The sequence below is a fragment of the Mustela putorius genome, unplaced genomic scaffold (genome assembly GCF_011764305.1).
Source record: "Mustela putorius furo isolate JIRA1106 unplaced genomic scaffold, ASM1176430v1.1 tig00000242_pilon_pilon_pilon, whole genome shotgun sequence".
Taxonomy (NCBI): domain Eukaryota; kingdom Metazoa; phylum Chordata; class Mammalia; order Carnivora; family Mustelidae; genus Mustela; species Mustela putorius.
In genome coordinates this window covers 17,280,612-17,295,454 of record NW_025421325.1, presented here as the reverse complement: position 1 = coordinate 17,295,454, position 14,843 = coordinate 17,280,612, and the positions used below count along the sequence as shown (strand labels likewise).

The 14,843-nt window shown below is 38.0% G+C and overlaps 1 protein-coding gene across 4 annotated transcripts in view; it reads left to right on the top strand.

Annotated features, from left to right (window-relative positions):
- The window catches only part of INTS9 (integrator complex subunit 9), a 106,090-nt gene that overhangs the window by 33,158 nt on the left and 58,089 nt on the right, over positions 1-14,843 (top strand). For 3 of the 4 annotated variants that reach the window (XM_045078382.1, XM_045078383.1, XM_045078384.1), the window contains exons 2-4: positions 2,580-2,707; positions 11,333-11,393; positions 14,634-14,696. In XM_045078382.1, coding sequence (XP_044934317.1) covers positions 2,580-2,707; positions 11,333-11,393; positions 14,634-14,696 — 252 coding nt within the window. The remainder of the gene's footprint in view (positions 1-2,579; positions 2,708-11,332; positions 11,394-14,633; positions 14,697-14,843) is intronic. The other variant, XM_045078385.1, reaches the window with a different exon arrangement.

The window sequence follows — 14,843 nt, the reverse complement described above, 5'->3', positions numbered from 1 at the left end:
TTGGTTCAGGTCATGATCTTGGGGTCCAGGAATCAAGCCCTGTATCCGGCTCCCTGTTCAGTGGGGAGACTGCTTTTCCTTCTGCCCCTTACCCCGCTCACGTTCTCTCTCACGCACACTGTCACTCAAATAAATAAATAAAATCTTTAAAAAAGAAGATGGCATAGAACAGTGGTTGTGGGTGATTATTTTTCAGGCTTTTTGTAATACAGATTTATTACTAGTTTTAAGATTTAAGTCACATGATTACTTAATGTTTTTGTGTATTCATCTCCTAACCTTGACTAGATTATGAGCTGCGTGTTTAAAAAGAGCATCACTGGACACAGGCAAACTTCAAGCACCTTGTAGGTGCCTCATTTGCTGGTTGCGTGAACCTCCGCCAGTCAGTCAGTCTCAGCTGACTCATTTGACCCATGAAGTGAGCGGTGCAATTTGCAAGACATGAGTGGAATCTTTGGAGTGAGGAGACCTTGCTGTATGTCTTTGGCTCTTAGACAAGTGGCTCAAACTTTGTAAAGCTCAATTTCCTCATCCATAAAAATGGAGCTAGTGAGATCAAGGTCTGGCACTCCCTTAGTAGAAGCTCTGAAAATGTTCCTTCCATTTAGTCACAGCCCTTACAAAGTGCTCCTCACCTTTCTTTATCCTTATGTGACAAGAACAAATACAAAGTCTTCAGCTAACTCCTTTTGAGCAGCTTTTACATGTCCATCTTCTGGCATAACTTGTTATCTATAATTTAGAGTTAAGGATGAAGGACAAAAAGCTTTGTCATTCAGCGTGGCCCAGAAAGTTTTCAGTTTTGTATTAGTCTTTTTTTCTTCCAACTGTACAAGTGTAGGTAAATGGTCATTGTCAGATACTTGGAAAATACAGAAAGCTGGAAGAAGAAAATGATACCATAATCTTTCCACCTAGAAGTAACCATTATACATTTCATTTTATTTCTTCTTAATTATTTCTGAATATCAGATTTTTTTAAAAGAGAAATAGAGGAAAGCTCTTATTAGAACATTTGTTATGTTTGGGGCAAGTTTAATATGATGTTTGTGTTTGTTTTGAGATAGTTTACCTTCAGTAAGTTACTCTTATATAGGGATAAAGACCAAGCTAGCAATAAGGAAACAGATAGAGGATGGGGATGGGGATTGTTCTGTCTTAATTAGTAGGACAGGTGTTTTGTTTTTTTTCTGTATTTCTGATACCTGCCAAAGAATGAACTTAGGTAAAGTCTAACTACCCAAATCATGCTTCCTGGACTTTTTTTTTTTTTTTTTTTTAAGGACAGTTCCAATTTTAAATAGCTTGTGATGTTTTCTTCATAGTTATCCTGTACTTTTTCAGACCATGAGCTGTGAATTTTGGTTTGGAAAATATAGTCATCATACATAAACTTGAAATAAAGAAAAAGCTTACAGAATAACCACAATTTCTTGGCTCTTGTCCTTATTATTTTTAGAACATGCAATTTTTAAAAATTATCAGTCCCTGTAATATCCTCTGGAGAAAAGGAGGAAATGTATCCAGTGACAGAACCAACAGAGCAGCAAATACCTAGAAAGACAGCCTGAGCTACTGTGGCCATGTGGGGCCAGGCATTGATGTCACATTACCGTAACTTGTGTTGGACTTGTACTAAAATCAGAAAGGACTTGTACTTGTTGAGGGATTGAGAGCATTGATCCCTACGTTTTCTGGACTTTGCTGTGCAAGGGTAGCTTCTACAGGATGACTGTAAGAGTAGGGGAAAAGGTCTTTTCCCTCTTTCGTTTCTTTTCTTCAGAGCAGCAATAGAATTATGAAAGGTGACAGGGTACATCCCATATAAATAATTTTCAGTGTGGCATATCTGTCATTCCCACTACATTGAGGAGGACATGAGAAATGTTCGAGGTCAGTGTATTGTCTTGCCTCATCACTCTCCTTTGAATATGCTGCTGTGGCTTGTGCCCCTTTGACTGCTGAGGTCTGCTGCCCCAGGCTAGAGATTCTTGATTAGTTGGGAGTAGGTGTCCCTCATTCCTGTTTAAGTATCTGCACATCAGGGAAGTCACTTGTCCTTTTGAGTCATTTCTTCTGACAAAGATGGACCATAACTGCTTACTGATCCTTGGCTTATTAGCCCTTTCCAGTCACTTCCTCTTTGAGGAAAATCACTTGACCTCTTCACAGGAGAAAAGCTAACCTATAGCACTGTTTGAGGATCCAGCTTGGACCTTAATGGACCTCTATAGCTTAAGGCAGTACTTAGGTATATTGGGACAGTGAGGATTTGGAAATGTCCTGTGGGGGGTTGGGGCAGGGGCAGATAACTAAACCGTGTAAACTTTCTACTTAGAATAATTTTGGTCCCTCCAAAAGTGTGCTTGCCTGAGATAGGACTCCGTGCCCTATGAAAAATTATGACATGAGCCTTTTGAACTGCTGAGGGAAATAGTAGCCAGAAGCTGCAAAGAAAGTTAGCTGAATTTACACACTGTTCTTATAAGAGAAGTGATCAGTTTTACTTAATTCACTGGACTCTTTAGACTTTTTCTATAATTGATTATTGTTAAAAATGATTTAATTTTTTTCAGTATTGCCTGTCGGGGCACCCGACCTTACCGTGCAATGTGCTCAAATTCAAATCAACTACCATTATGTTGGACTGTGGACTGGACATGACTTCCACTCTCAATTTCCTTCCTTTGCCGCTTGTTCAGAGGTATGTGCTGCTGCATCTGGGACAAAATGAGCTTTAGTTTGTTGAAAAATGGTGCTGCCTAGCATAAAGATTACCAGTACCTTGTGTGTTGTCCTTAGTTTACTTTGTTCACTTAAAAATGTTCTTCATCAGAATTATTTCTTTGGCTGGGTTGATGGAAAGTGTTATATTGATTTATTGATTGACTTCTTTATTATAAAGTCTTCTGAGCATCTGTAAAATGTTCCTGCAACTGCTCTGTGCAAGTGAGGTCATGTATATTTCATCTTTCTTGCTAATTCATGTAAGAGCTGATAAATGGTCAACTGATGAGCCCAAGAATTGAATTTTAGAATCATTTAACTGCCTTTGCAGGGACTTGACATCGCAGAGCCTGACATTTCTTTCTGATAAATATCTATGTGTTATTTTCATAATAGGTATAGATATCATGGAATCACATATGAAGCCAAAGTCCTTGTCTTAAAACAGATTACCCAAAACCTATAGTCACCATTGTTTACTCTTCCTATGACTTTGTCTAAAAAATTGTTTTCCCAGCTTGCTGCTAAATTGAAATTTGTAAGGGAGGTAACTTAGAGAAGCAAATATATTTCCAGTAACAAAAAGTATTTTCACATAGGAGAGACAGAAAAGCTATCGAAAGCAGATTTAAGAGCTTAAAAGCATAGCAACCTGGGCAAACCCTAATATATCTCATTCATTTCTGAAGACATCACTGTGTGCAATGATTATTCATAATGATAATCTTCTAGAGAAAGTATAATTAAAACTCAACCTTTGATTTTCTTTCTGAGATAAGGGACATAATAAGGTGAAGGGGACAGAAGGAATTCTAGATAATTTCAGATTACATTTTATGCAAAGCTGATAAAATTCAGTTATCACACCCAACACTTAGAAATACATTTATTATCCACAGATATTATCTGTCTATATATATAATTAACAGTTGCTTCAGAAACTGTAGGTATCATATTTCTGTAAAAAATGACTGACAGGTTATTTCTTACTGAAATAGTCTGATATTATTGTCTGGTTCCCCCCAGAGATTACAGTTTTAATTTATTTTGTGTTTATTAAGAATCTGCACTGTGCTGGACCAGAGGATACAGATGTAAATAAGACAACTTTCCTTTCCTCATGGAGCTTTTATTCTGTTGGGAAGGAAGTATTCCACAGCCAAAGACTTCATTACACTTGTTTTAAGAGAACAACTACATGCTTGTGATAATTATTAAAAAAAAAATTTTTTAAATAAGGTATTACAAGAGTTTCCTAAAGGGGGCCTGCACACTATGCAAGGACATGAGTTATCTTGCTGCTCCAGTCCTGAACTGGGCAGGCAGTTCTTAGCTGCATATTTTCCCTTTCCTGTTCATTCTTGTCTTTACCTAATTCTTTATTCTCACTGACTCAGCATTGGAATCCTCCATTCTCTTCCCCTTATCATTGTTATTCTGTCAGAGGGAAGTTACGCTAGTGGGATGATTGGCAGCCCATATATATAGTTCCTTACAAAAAGTATTTTCTGTTGCTCAGGCCAGAAACTTTGGAGATGGTCTTAGCTAAAATAGTACCCCCAGTCCCTTCCTAACCCCTTGTCCTGCTTTATTTTTCTTCCTGGTACTTAAACTATTACATTATATGTATGTATTTACTTTATATATTATTTATTTTCTCCACTAGAAGTTTTTTAAGGGCAGGGATTTTTTCTGTTCCCTTCACTGAATCCCCAGGGCCTAAAATAGTTCTTGGCATGTAGTAGCTACTCAGTTAAGATATGTCATATGAATGAATCCTTTTATCTTCTCCAGATTCCAACCCTTCTTGATAGCAGTTTCGCTTTTAATTGTAATCTTTTCTTTATCTTGAACCTTTTCATCTTGATTCAGTTCTTCCCATTTAATTATGCTTGGTTATTTCTAACTTAGTATTTTAAAAAAAAATTTTTTTTAAGATTTTATTTATTTATTTGACAGACAGAGATCACAAGTAGGCAGAGAGGCAGGCAGAGAGAGAGAGGAGGAAGTAGGCTCCCTGCCGAGCAGAGAGCCCGATGCGGGACTCGATCCCAGGACCCTGAGATCATGACCTGAGCTGAAGGCAGCGGCTTAACCCACTGAGCCACCCAGACACCCCTAAAAAAAAATTTTTAACCTTCTCCCGACTCTACTTTCCCCTTCAACATTACTAACTCCTCTCCAGTCTGTGATTTGCCCATATCACATATCAGAATGCTGCTCTCTAGAGTCACCAGTGACTTCTATGTCACTAGATGCAGTGACACAGTTCTCATCCCACTTGGCCCTTTGGCAGAACTGTCCTCCATTATCATGCATTTCTGCTTTTCCTCTTTTCTGACTCTTTTTTTCTATCTGCTTTGGAGATTGACCTTTCTCTAACAATAGTCACATATCAGAATTCTTCAATATCCAGTGCTTGGCCATCAGATTCTCCATCAAAGGAATTTCCTAAGTGCTCAGGGCTTTGATAATCATCTAAACAATAACCTACAAATGTGTGTCTTTAGTTACTAATGTTCTTCTGAGTTCTAGATTCATGTACCCAAAATGCCTGCTGAGTTTCTTTCTCTCCTTGGATGTGCTTTGAAGGTTCTTCAAAACTCAGCATGCCCCAACCTGAGCCCATGAGTAGACTTCATTCAGAAGAGGAGAGAAAACCCTCCCAGACCTAGGTTTCCTCCACAGTGTACCCTATCTTAGTGACTGACATGCTGATATGAGAGCGAGAAAATTGGAAAGTAACTTAGATGTGCCACTCTTTCTCTTTGCCCATATCCAATCCTATATGAAGCCTTGTTATTTTTACCTTCTCAAAGACCCTGGAATCCAGTCTTTTCTCTTTAGTCCTCCTGTAGGCATGACCATCTTTATAGGTATAACTGTCAATGCCTAGTCAGTTTCTTCAGTCCTGAACCTGCCCTTGTCTGAATCCAGAGCCATTTTTGTATAACTTTTTTATTTGAAATCATTTCAGATTTATAGAGAAGTTGCAAGAATAGTACAAACAACTCTCAATTACCCTGGTTAATATTTCATCACATGTACTTTATCACTTTCTCTTGATATGTATGCATGCATACAATTTTTCTGACTCATTTGAAAGATTTACTTTTACTGCCTAAATACTTGAGGGCCTATTTGCTAAGAAAAAGGCAATTATTTTATATTACCACAGTACTCTAATCAAAATCAGTGAATCAAAATAATTCGCACGGACACTGTGCTAGTATCTAAGCTGTATACCTCTTTCATATTTCCCAAGTTAGACCAGTTTTATTTCACTATAATGCCTTTTATAGCAAAAAAGAATAGCAGTACTGGTCCAGGATTCAGTCCAGGTCACAGATTGCATTTAGTTATCCTGTCTTTAGTCTCCATTAATCTGTCATTTTTAGAAGTATGGGTTAATTATTTTATATAATGTCTTTCAGTTTGGGTTTGTCTGATGTCTCCTCATGTTTAGGTTGGGGTTATTTTGATAGGAATACCACACAAATACTCATATATATTATCAGATTGTACATGATGTCCATTTTCTTCAGAATCATCTTTTAGAAATATACATCTAATCTTGTCTCTCACCTGTTTAAAACCTTTCAGTGGTTTTCATTGGTCTCGGGATAGATACCAAGTTCATCTTGGCATATTATGGTTTATGCTTACCCCTGTAGTATCTCACTTTTTATTTCCTTTCAGTTTCAGAGAAAGCCTCTCTCCTGCTCGGGAGCAGTCACGCAAATTTTTCCTTCAGCCATAAAGGCTCTTTTCCCCCTCCTGCAACCCCCCTTCCCTTAGACTACTTAGCAAGAGCCTTTATGCCTCCAATTTCTATATAGAAAGGATCTAGAGATAGCGCCTGGTTGGATGTGGTGAGAGAGGGTAAATGGGCCTCTTCTTTTTTTTTTTTCCCCAAAGATTTTACTTTTTTTTTTCATTTTTTATTTATTTTTTATAAACATACAATATATTTTTATCTGTGAATCGCCAAGACTTTACTTTTTTATTTGACAGAGAGACCGCGAGAGAAGGAACACAAGCAGGGGGAGTGGGAGAGGAAGAAGCAGGCTCTGAGATCATGACCTGAGTGGAAGGCAAATACTTAAGGACTGAGCCATCCAGGCACCGTAAATGGGCCTCTTCTTGAAACTTCATTTGAATAACCTTCTATGTAAGATGTCCAGGACAAAGGTTGGTCAGAATGACTTGGAGGAAAGTATAGGCCTTGTAGCTGTCTTTCTCTCTTCCTGCCAAACTTTGCCCTTTGACTTAGTTTCCCCTTTAATCTAGAACTGTCTAGATCTCAATCATCATAGACCCAGAGAAGTCTTTTGATGCTGCCTTGACCAGTCCCTCTTTAGGGAACTTTGGACTAGACTGCATCATCATTTTTAACATCTGGTGCTCTTCTTGTGTGATTACTCAGGAGGACAGGTATGTTGTGTTCATGGTCACATCACCAGTACCTACATGCCTGACACATAAAGAAAGATTCATTATTGAATGAGTGAAAGTGAACACCTCATTCTCCTGCAGTACTATTATTACCACATGTTGAGGCTATTGCCTCCCTGTTCCCTCTTTATGGAAAACCTCCTCCACCCTCACCTCCTAATTCCTATTCCCAGCTCTCCCACAGCACCCCATGCTGTCAAAGGTGCCCTTTCTGTATGAACCCGTAACATTTCTGCTTACCCCATCATAGCTTTTATTTTATTCTGTTGTGATTGCTTTTTACCATTTCCCTGTACTAAAGTGCACACTCCTGAAACTCGAGGGTTATTTTACATACTGTCATATCCTTGCACTTTGTATACTTTGTTCAGAGTAAGCTTTTACAAATATTTTTTGAATGAATAAATGTAGTCATGCCTCTTACATTCTTTCCTGATTATAAAAGTAATGCATTTCAAAGTAAGAAGCTGGAAAAATGAAAAGTTAAAAGAGAAAATGAGTTGCATATCATGTTTTTTCTACCTTCCATTATTTTTTTAGGCTATAGATTATTTTTAAATGCCTTAGGCTATTTATTTACTTATGAGAATATTTTATCTATTTTTTAAAAAAATAAGTGGGAAAGGGGATTTAGTAGTATAGATATGTCACGGAGATGAATAGTACTGCATAAGGAATATGGTCATTAATATTGTAATAATGTATGGTGATATCCAGTGACTACAGTTATCGTAGTGAGCATTTAGTAATGTATAGAATTGTTGAATCACTGGGGCGCCTGGGTGGCTCAGTGGGTTGAGCCTCTACCTTCGGCTCAGGTCATGATCCCAGGGGCCTGGGATCGGGTCCCGCATAGGGCTCTCTGCTCAGCAGGGAGCAGGGAGCCTGCTTCTCCTCATCTCTCTCTCTGTCTGTCTCTCTGCCTATTTGTGATCTCTCTCTCTGTCAAATAAATAAATGAAATCTTTAAAAAAAAAAAAAAAGAATTGTTGAATCACTATGTTGTATACCTAAATCTAATGCTGTATGTCAATTGTACTTTAATAGTGTAAAATAAATAGCAGATCTTGTATACATGTGTTTTGGACTATAACATTTTTAATGGCACTTTTCCCTAAGAAATTATTGTTAATAAGAGATGGAAAGATGTTTTATCCATAATCATAATTTTTCTAATATATTCACCTATCATATTTTTTTTTATTGTGTTATGTTAGTCACCATACAGTACATCACTAGTTTTTGATGCAGTGTTCCAAGATTCATTGTTTGCATATAACACCCAGTGCTCCATACAGCACGTGCCCTCCTTAATACCTATCAGCGGGCTCACCCATCCCCTCATTCCCTTCCCCTCTAAAACCCTCAGCCTATTTCTCGGAGTCCACTAGGAGATGGAAAGATTTATCATCTATAATCATAATTTTTCTAATATCTTCACCTCCCGTTTTTTATCTAAGTAGATTTCTGTAGAGACTTCTGCCTCCTAATTTTAAAAAATTTACACAGTTGAAGGCCCCTGGGTGGTGCCATCAGCTAAGCATCCAACTCTTGGTTTCGGCTCACATCATGATGTCAGAGTCGTGAGATCAATTCCCATATCAGCTCCACACTGGGTGTAGAGGCTGCTTAAGATTCTCTCACTCTCCTTTTGCCCTCTCCAGCCCCCATGTGCACATGCACGCTTGCACACTTGCTCTCTTAAAAAAAAAAGTACACAGTCACATTCTGTAATACTAAAAACAATGTAATAAATCCCTTCCCCTTTGGTAAATTAAAAGTATACGGACTCTATGATGTAGTCATTAACTGATCAGAACTCAGTCACCAAATATTTTTATCTCTGTTGTCAGCATCCCTTTGCCATTGGTGACATGTTTCTGTGGCACTTCATCTGTGGCACTGTTGTTACAACATGGTCATTGCTCTTCTTTGAGCAATCAGTCCCATCAACTGGCAGTCCCTCAAATCCAGAATAACTACAGGTGTTTTGTAGAAGGCTTTGATGTTATTTTAAAAAGCGCTTAACAAGAACTAAAACTACAGTATCTGAGGGGCTCCTGGCTGGTTCAGTTGGAGGAGCATGTGACTCTCACCTCAGGATTGTAAGTTAACAGCCCTACGTTGGCTGTAGAGATTACTTAAAAATAAAATCTTTAAAAACAAAACAAACCTTCAGCATCTGAAAATTTTGCTTTTTACACACTTATTGTCTGATGAACAGTGTAGCATTCTAATCAATTGTTGGTAGACAGCTAACTGAATCAGTCATCTGTAATTTGAAGGCTGATTTGTGGGTGTATGATAGGGAACAGACAGAATATCATGTCCTGTGATCCAGTTCTCGTTATAAAGGGAAGTGGATATTTACAGCCTTCCTTTAGAGAATTAGTGTGCATGAAATGAGAGCAGTATTCACGTTGTTTTGTCATTATACTTTCATTTGAGTGGTTGGTTTTTTTATTTGATCTGACAGTAAATATATTTTTCAACAAGTCTGGAAGTGAAGACATCCAAGTCTGAAAGAAGACATACATGTAACTATGAAATGAGATGGGAATTAAACAGCTAATGATAGAATATTTTTCTGAGAGGCTAGAGCAGAAAGCTCCCAGAGTTTAAAAAACAAGTTTATCAGGTATAACTTATACAAACCAAATTTACTCTGCTACTGGTAGTTTTCATTCCCAAGTATGAAATCCAAAATTCTCACTTTTTGATAAATAAAGAGCAAAATGTAAATAGAGAATAGAGGCAAGGGACCTGTGGGACTTCATTATCCTTATATTCGTACAACTTTTCTGTAAGTTTGGAGTTACGACAAAAAAGTTATCCCCCAAATTCCTATTTTTTTTTTCTAAAATTAGATGAATATGTATTTTACACAAGTTTTTAACCTTCCTTGAAGATTGGAAAATAGTCACAATATTTATGGGTTTTTTTAAGATTACATTGATTTGAGAGCGAGCTAGCGAGCACAAGCAGGCAGAGCAGCAGGCAGAGGGAGAGGAGAAACAGACTCCCCACTAAGCGGGGAGCCCAACATGGGGCTCAGCCTGAGCCCAAGGCAGGCATTTAACCGACTGAGCCACCCAGGCACCCCAATATTTATATTTCTATTTGACTTTCATACCCTTTCACCTAACTACAAAGTCAGAACTTGATAAAAAAACTATTTTGGCAAGAGGATGAGGGACTGTATACTAACTTAATTTCTGATATGGAGTCTTTCAGTCCCACGCCATTACTTTGCCCTTACTTTCACTTTACAAACTAATTTTGGGATGAAGTGCTAACATCCTCTTGCCATCCAGCTTGTACTTCCGATGTGCCTTTCTTCACATAACACCTTGGTCATTAAGTTTTTCTTTTTATCAGCATTTTTTCCCCTAAGTTATTTGCATTTTCAGCCTTCAGCATAATTCTAGTCAACTAATAGCATACACTCAAATCCTGAGATTGCCAGAAGTGAATGATTTCTGAATCTGGACTTTTTTAATGTAACATATATGTGAAATTAGCCTCATCTTCTGGAGATTATTCTACCAATGTATGTTGTCACCTTGTAATACTTAGGAGAACTAGGTTTATTTTCCGGAATTAGAAACCCAAGCCACAGGTGAGAAGTGACTAATATCTTTATAAACAGTGAATCCAGAATGTGGACTTGACTGAAATTCAGGTATTTTTATTTGCCTTGAATTCAGGCTGATAAGCAGCTAAGTATTCTTGTCAGAGCACCTGACCCCAGCTGCGTCTGTTTTCTCATCCACAATATGATGATCCCGTTCAGCCCTCCCCTCAGGCTTATTGTCAAGCACAAGCAAGGGGCAGTCAGGGGCAGTCACTAGGAAACGATAAAATGTTGTATTGTCTCATCTTTCTTTTTTCTCTTTATTATTCTGCATAGGAGTCTTTTAATTTTCCCAATTTAGTGCTAAACTACTTGTCATTTTAATGTTCTGTTGCTGCATAATTCTTAAGCTTGTTACAACATGGTTATTTTTCATCTTTTCGATTAGTATTTTGGGTGGACATTGCCGCCAGCAATTTCAAACTCTTTTTAACTTTATGGAGATGATACAGTCACCATGAAATCACTGAGGACTATAATCTATTTAGGATAATTTAATCTTTTGTTTTGCAGTCCCAGGCTGTCTAATCTTCCTGGCTGGTCCCTAAAGGATGGAAGTGCTTTCTTGGACAAGGTAATAATAACTGAGGCATATCTACACCCAGTGGAAGCCATCTTGTCATACCAGAGCCACCCAATAAAAATGTAATAGATGGGCTCATTTTTTTTCCTTTGTATTCTCTGAAAATTCCCAAGATCCATGTAGGGTCTTCAGTACTTGGTGATTATTTTTAAGAGCCTTTTAGGGAATCTCAGTGTTCAGATTCAAGTCTGTATAAAAATCTAAGAACTTCTGCTGCAAATACATTTTATCACCACAGAAAGAAAAACTATTATTTTTAGAATTGCAATGAGAGTTTCAAAGGTATTGCCTATAGAGACTTCCATCCAGTTCGTTCTATTTTCAGGCTGTTACTGACTCCATGACGGGAAGGAGTAAAACTTTTTTTAAAAAACAACTTTAAAATCCTCAAGAATGTGAGTTTTAAACTGCTTCCGTCAGCAGTTAGGTAAGGTGGGCTTTGAGAAGAGTTTGGTTCTCACTCTTTGGGTGAAGAGAGGCCATGGAAGGAGGGCAGTGTCATCGTCTGATCAGATCACTCTGGCTGCCATTGGAGAACAGACTGCAAAGCCAGTGTTAACTTTCCAGGCGATGTGTTCTTGGGGGAGTAGGAAGGGAAACATGTTCTTGGGTAAATTTAGGTAGAGGGCCTTCTAAACTATGAGCTATCATCTTCTCATTCCAACCTTTCCCAGTAGCCTAGAATGGACAGCCTTATATAGGTCATGAAAAAAGAGCATAGTTCTAGGAATCTAGGATTTGGGATTTTATTGTGACGAGTCACTGACTAGGCCTACAGTAAGTGACTTAAATAACTTTTTTCTTCGAGGCTGTTGAATTTTTGACATTAGATTGTCTTCACAGTAATTCCTTCTTCAGATCAGTTTTTAGGCAGTTAATTTATAAAGAGAGACCAGAGGTATAAAAAAATGTTAAAACGATCATCTAGTTGCATTTTCTACTAAAAAGATCAGAGGTAAAAGAAGGTTGAAAACTGTAAAGCTCATCCATGCCGTTCTTAGTCCTCTAAATCATTCTTTCTGTCTCAAATTTCACAATTGAAAGACCGAAGAAATTTAAAGATCCTTAAAAAGAATCATCCATGTAAGGCATTTCCTTCTAACAACAGGTATTGTTAAATAAAGAGTTGCTCTTCTTACAGAATTAATTTCTTTAACTGCACCCCAACCTCCACTGTAGGGCAAATGCATAATTTGAAGCCAGATTTCCCTCCTAGCTAGTCACATAAAATTATGTGACATTCAGGAACCTGTGCACCTGATTTCAGTCTAACTCTCCTGCTGGCTATAAATCATTGTTCCCTGAGAAAGACTCAGAAGCATCCCATTACCGGTGCATTGTGAGTGAAAATGACTTGCATGTGTATGTGGGAGCATTTCATTAGAAGGGAGTGGTGAATAAAATACAGAGACACCGTAAGTGTGTGGAATGGCAAATATGCTTCTCCAGACCAGGAAGGATGAGAGCCTCAGAAGAAGCTTGTCACGTGAGGTGGACATGCCCTGATGTGTAGCATTACGGGGAAGAAGATTACATGGGCAATTTAAGACCAGGCAGGACTTTGAAATTTCCATGATTTGTCTTTAATCATATTTAGCCTCATCCTGAGGGAGTTGGGAGTCTTTTCCCATTAAACATAATTGCTCTTTTGTTTTTTGCTAGCAGGTACATTGTAATTAAGAACTGTTTTCAGTCCGTTTTTGGCTCAGTCTTTCACTGTTTAAATGGTAGTCCTATAAGAAGAGGAATCTGTTTATTATAGTGAAAGACAAGGAGATGAAGTCTTCTGTCAGGGTTCTGATAGAAGACTTGTAAAATTCAAAAGGAAAATCACATATAGTTAATACCCTAATTTCAGATAAAGATTGAGAGTGGAACCATGCAGACTCTAAAATATAAAGACATACATAGACTATATAGACATACATGTTCATTGAGTAATGAAAACATGATGGAACAAAATTCTAACAGTATTTTTCTTTTTCTGGAAAGAGCAAACTATCAACCAAACACTGACTTTTACTGGTTTCCTTATAACGTCTTAGAAAACTTTAACCTTAATGATCCAAAAAAATTCTCCACAGATTTCAGTGTAAAGTATGAGTGAGGGAAGACAATAACTTTAGTGGCCTTCAGGAAGCACTGTAGCAGCCCCTGTTGGCGGCCCTCTCATGCCTCTTCTCTGCATTGCTCTGTCATAATTTCAGATGCCAATACTTGTATGAGTCTGCCAGAGAGATTTTCTCCCTGAAGTCGCATGAAATGCAGGAGCTGCCATGTAAATATCCCTTATCACTTGCCCCTGAGAATGGTGACTCCAAGGTGTATGTTTTATACCATTTCTTCGAGTTCCCAGTGGGAATAAGTCCCAGCTGTACGCAGTGGTATGTAGCTCAGTAACATACCATTGTCACCCCTCTTCCTTTCCCCTTATCACTTGCCTGTCCTCCAGCTTTTTTCTCAGCACTTCCCTCTTAGCTCATACTCACCCTTTTCTTGAGATCTGTTAGTGAGGGAATCCAAACTAAGGCATATTAAATATCGTAGGTCATGAGCAGAGTGGGAATTGTAGTATATCTCTTTCTATATAAGTATACTTTTTTCTTTTGAATGAATACATGTGGTTTACAATCCCAAATAAATTATATGCTCTGCAAGGACAAAGATTATATTCACAGAGGTGATAGCGATCATGGTTGTTTAATCCCTACCCTCTACTCTTAATTTCCCTCCTTGTTTGCCCCTTGCCCCTCAAACCTGTAAATCATTTGTCTGAGGCCAAGACTCCTAAGGTGATTACATAACAACATCACTTAGAAGTGCCTCATCCCCAGATTTCTGTTCTCTTGGGTCTTAGATGGGACCCAGGAATGTTTATTTCCATCCGAGTTCCCAGATTATTCTGGTATTGCTAGTATGAACTGCAAAACTGTGCTGGAAACTCAAGATGCAGTGCTGAAAAGCATATGTCCATACATGCCTTAAAAAGGCATGTACATTTAGAGAATGTACATTCAAATTCTGAGTTAGCCACCAACCAGCGTTTTAAGGCACTTAGCCTCCCTGAGCCTAAACAGGAAAACAGTTGACCTGAGTAACCTTCTGGCTGCCCTCCAACTCTTTGGAAGTCTGTGATTCTTCATGGAAAGTTTGATTTGGGAATGAAGTTTCTTTGGTGCTGTGTCTGTTGGATATCTCTTCCTAGAATTTTTTCCTTTTTGTACCTTTTAGGAGCTAAAAGAATGCTCAGGTCATGTATTTGTGGATTCCGTGCCTGAATTCTGCCTGCCAGAGGTAAGATGAAAGTGATTCTTATTGTTGAAACAAAACATCTCTCTCAAAATGAAATCAAGAATTAATTCTAAGGGGCTTAGTAGCTTTCTGTTTTCAAATTGAAATGAATCTCTTATTCTGGCACAGTATTATACAACTAAAATATAA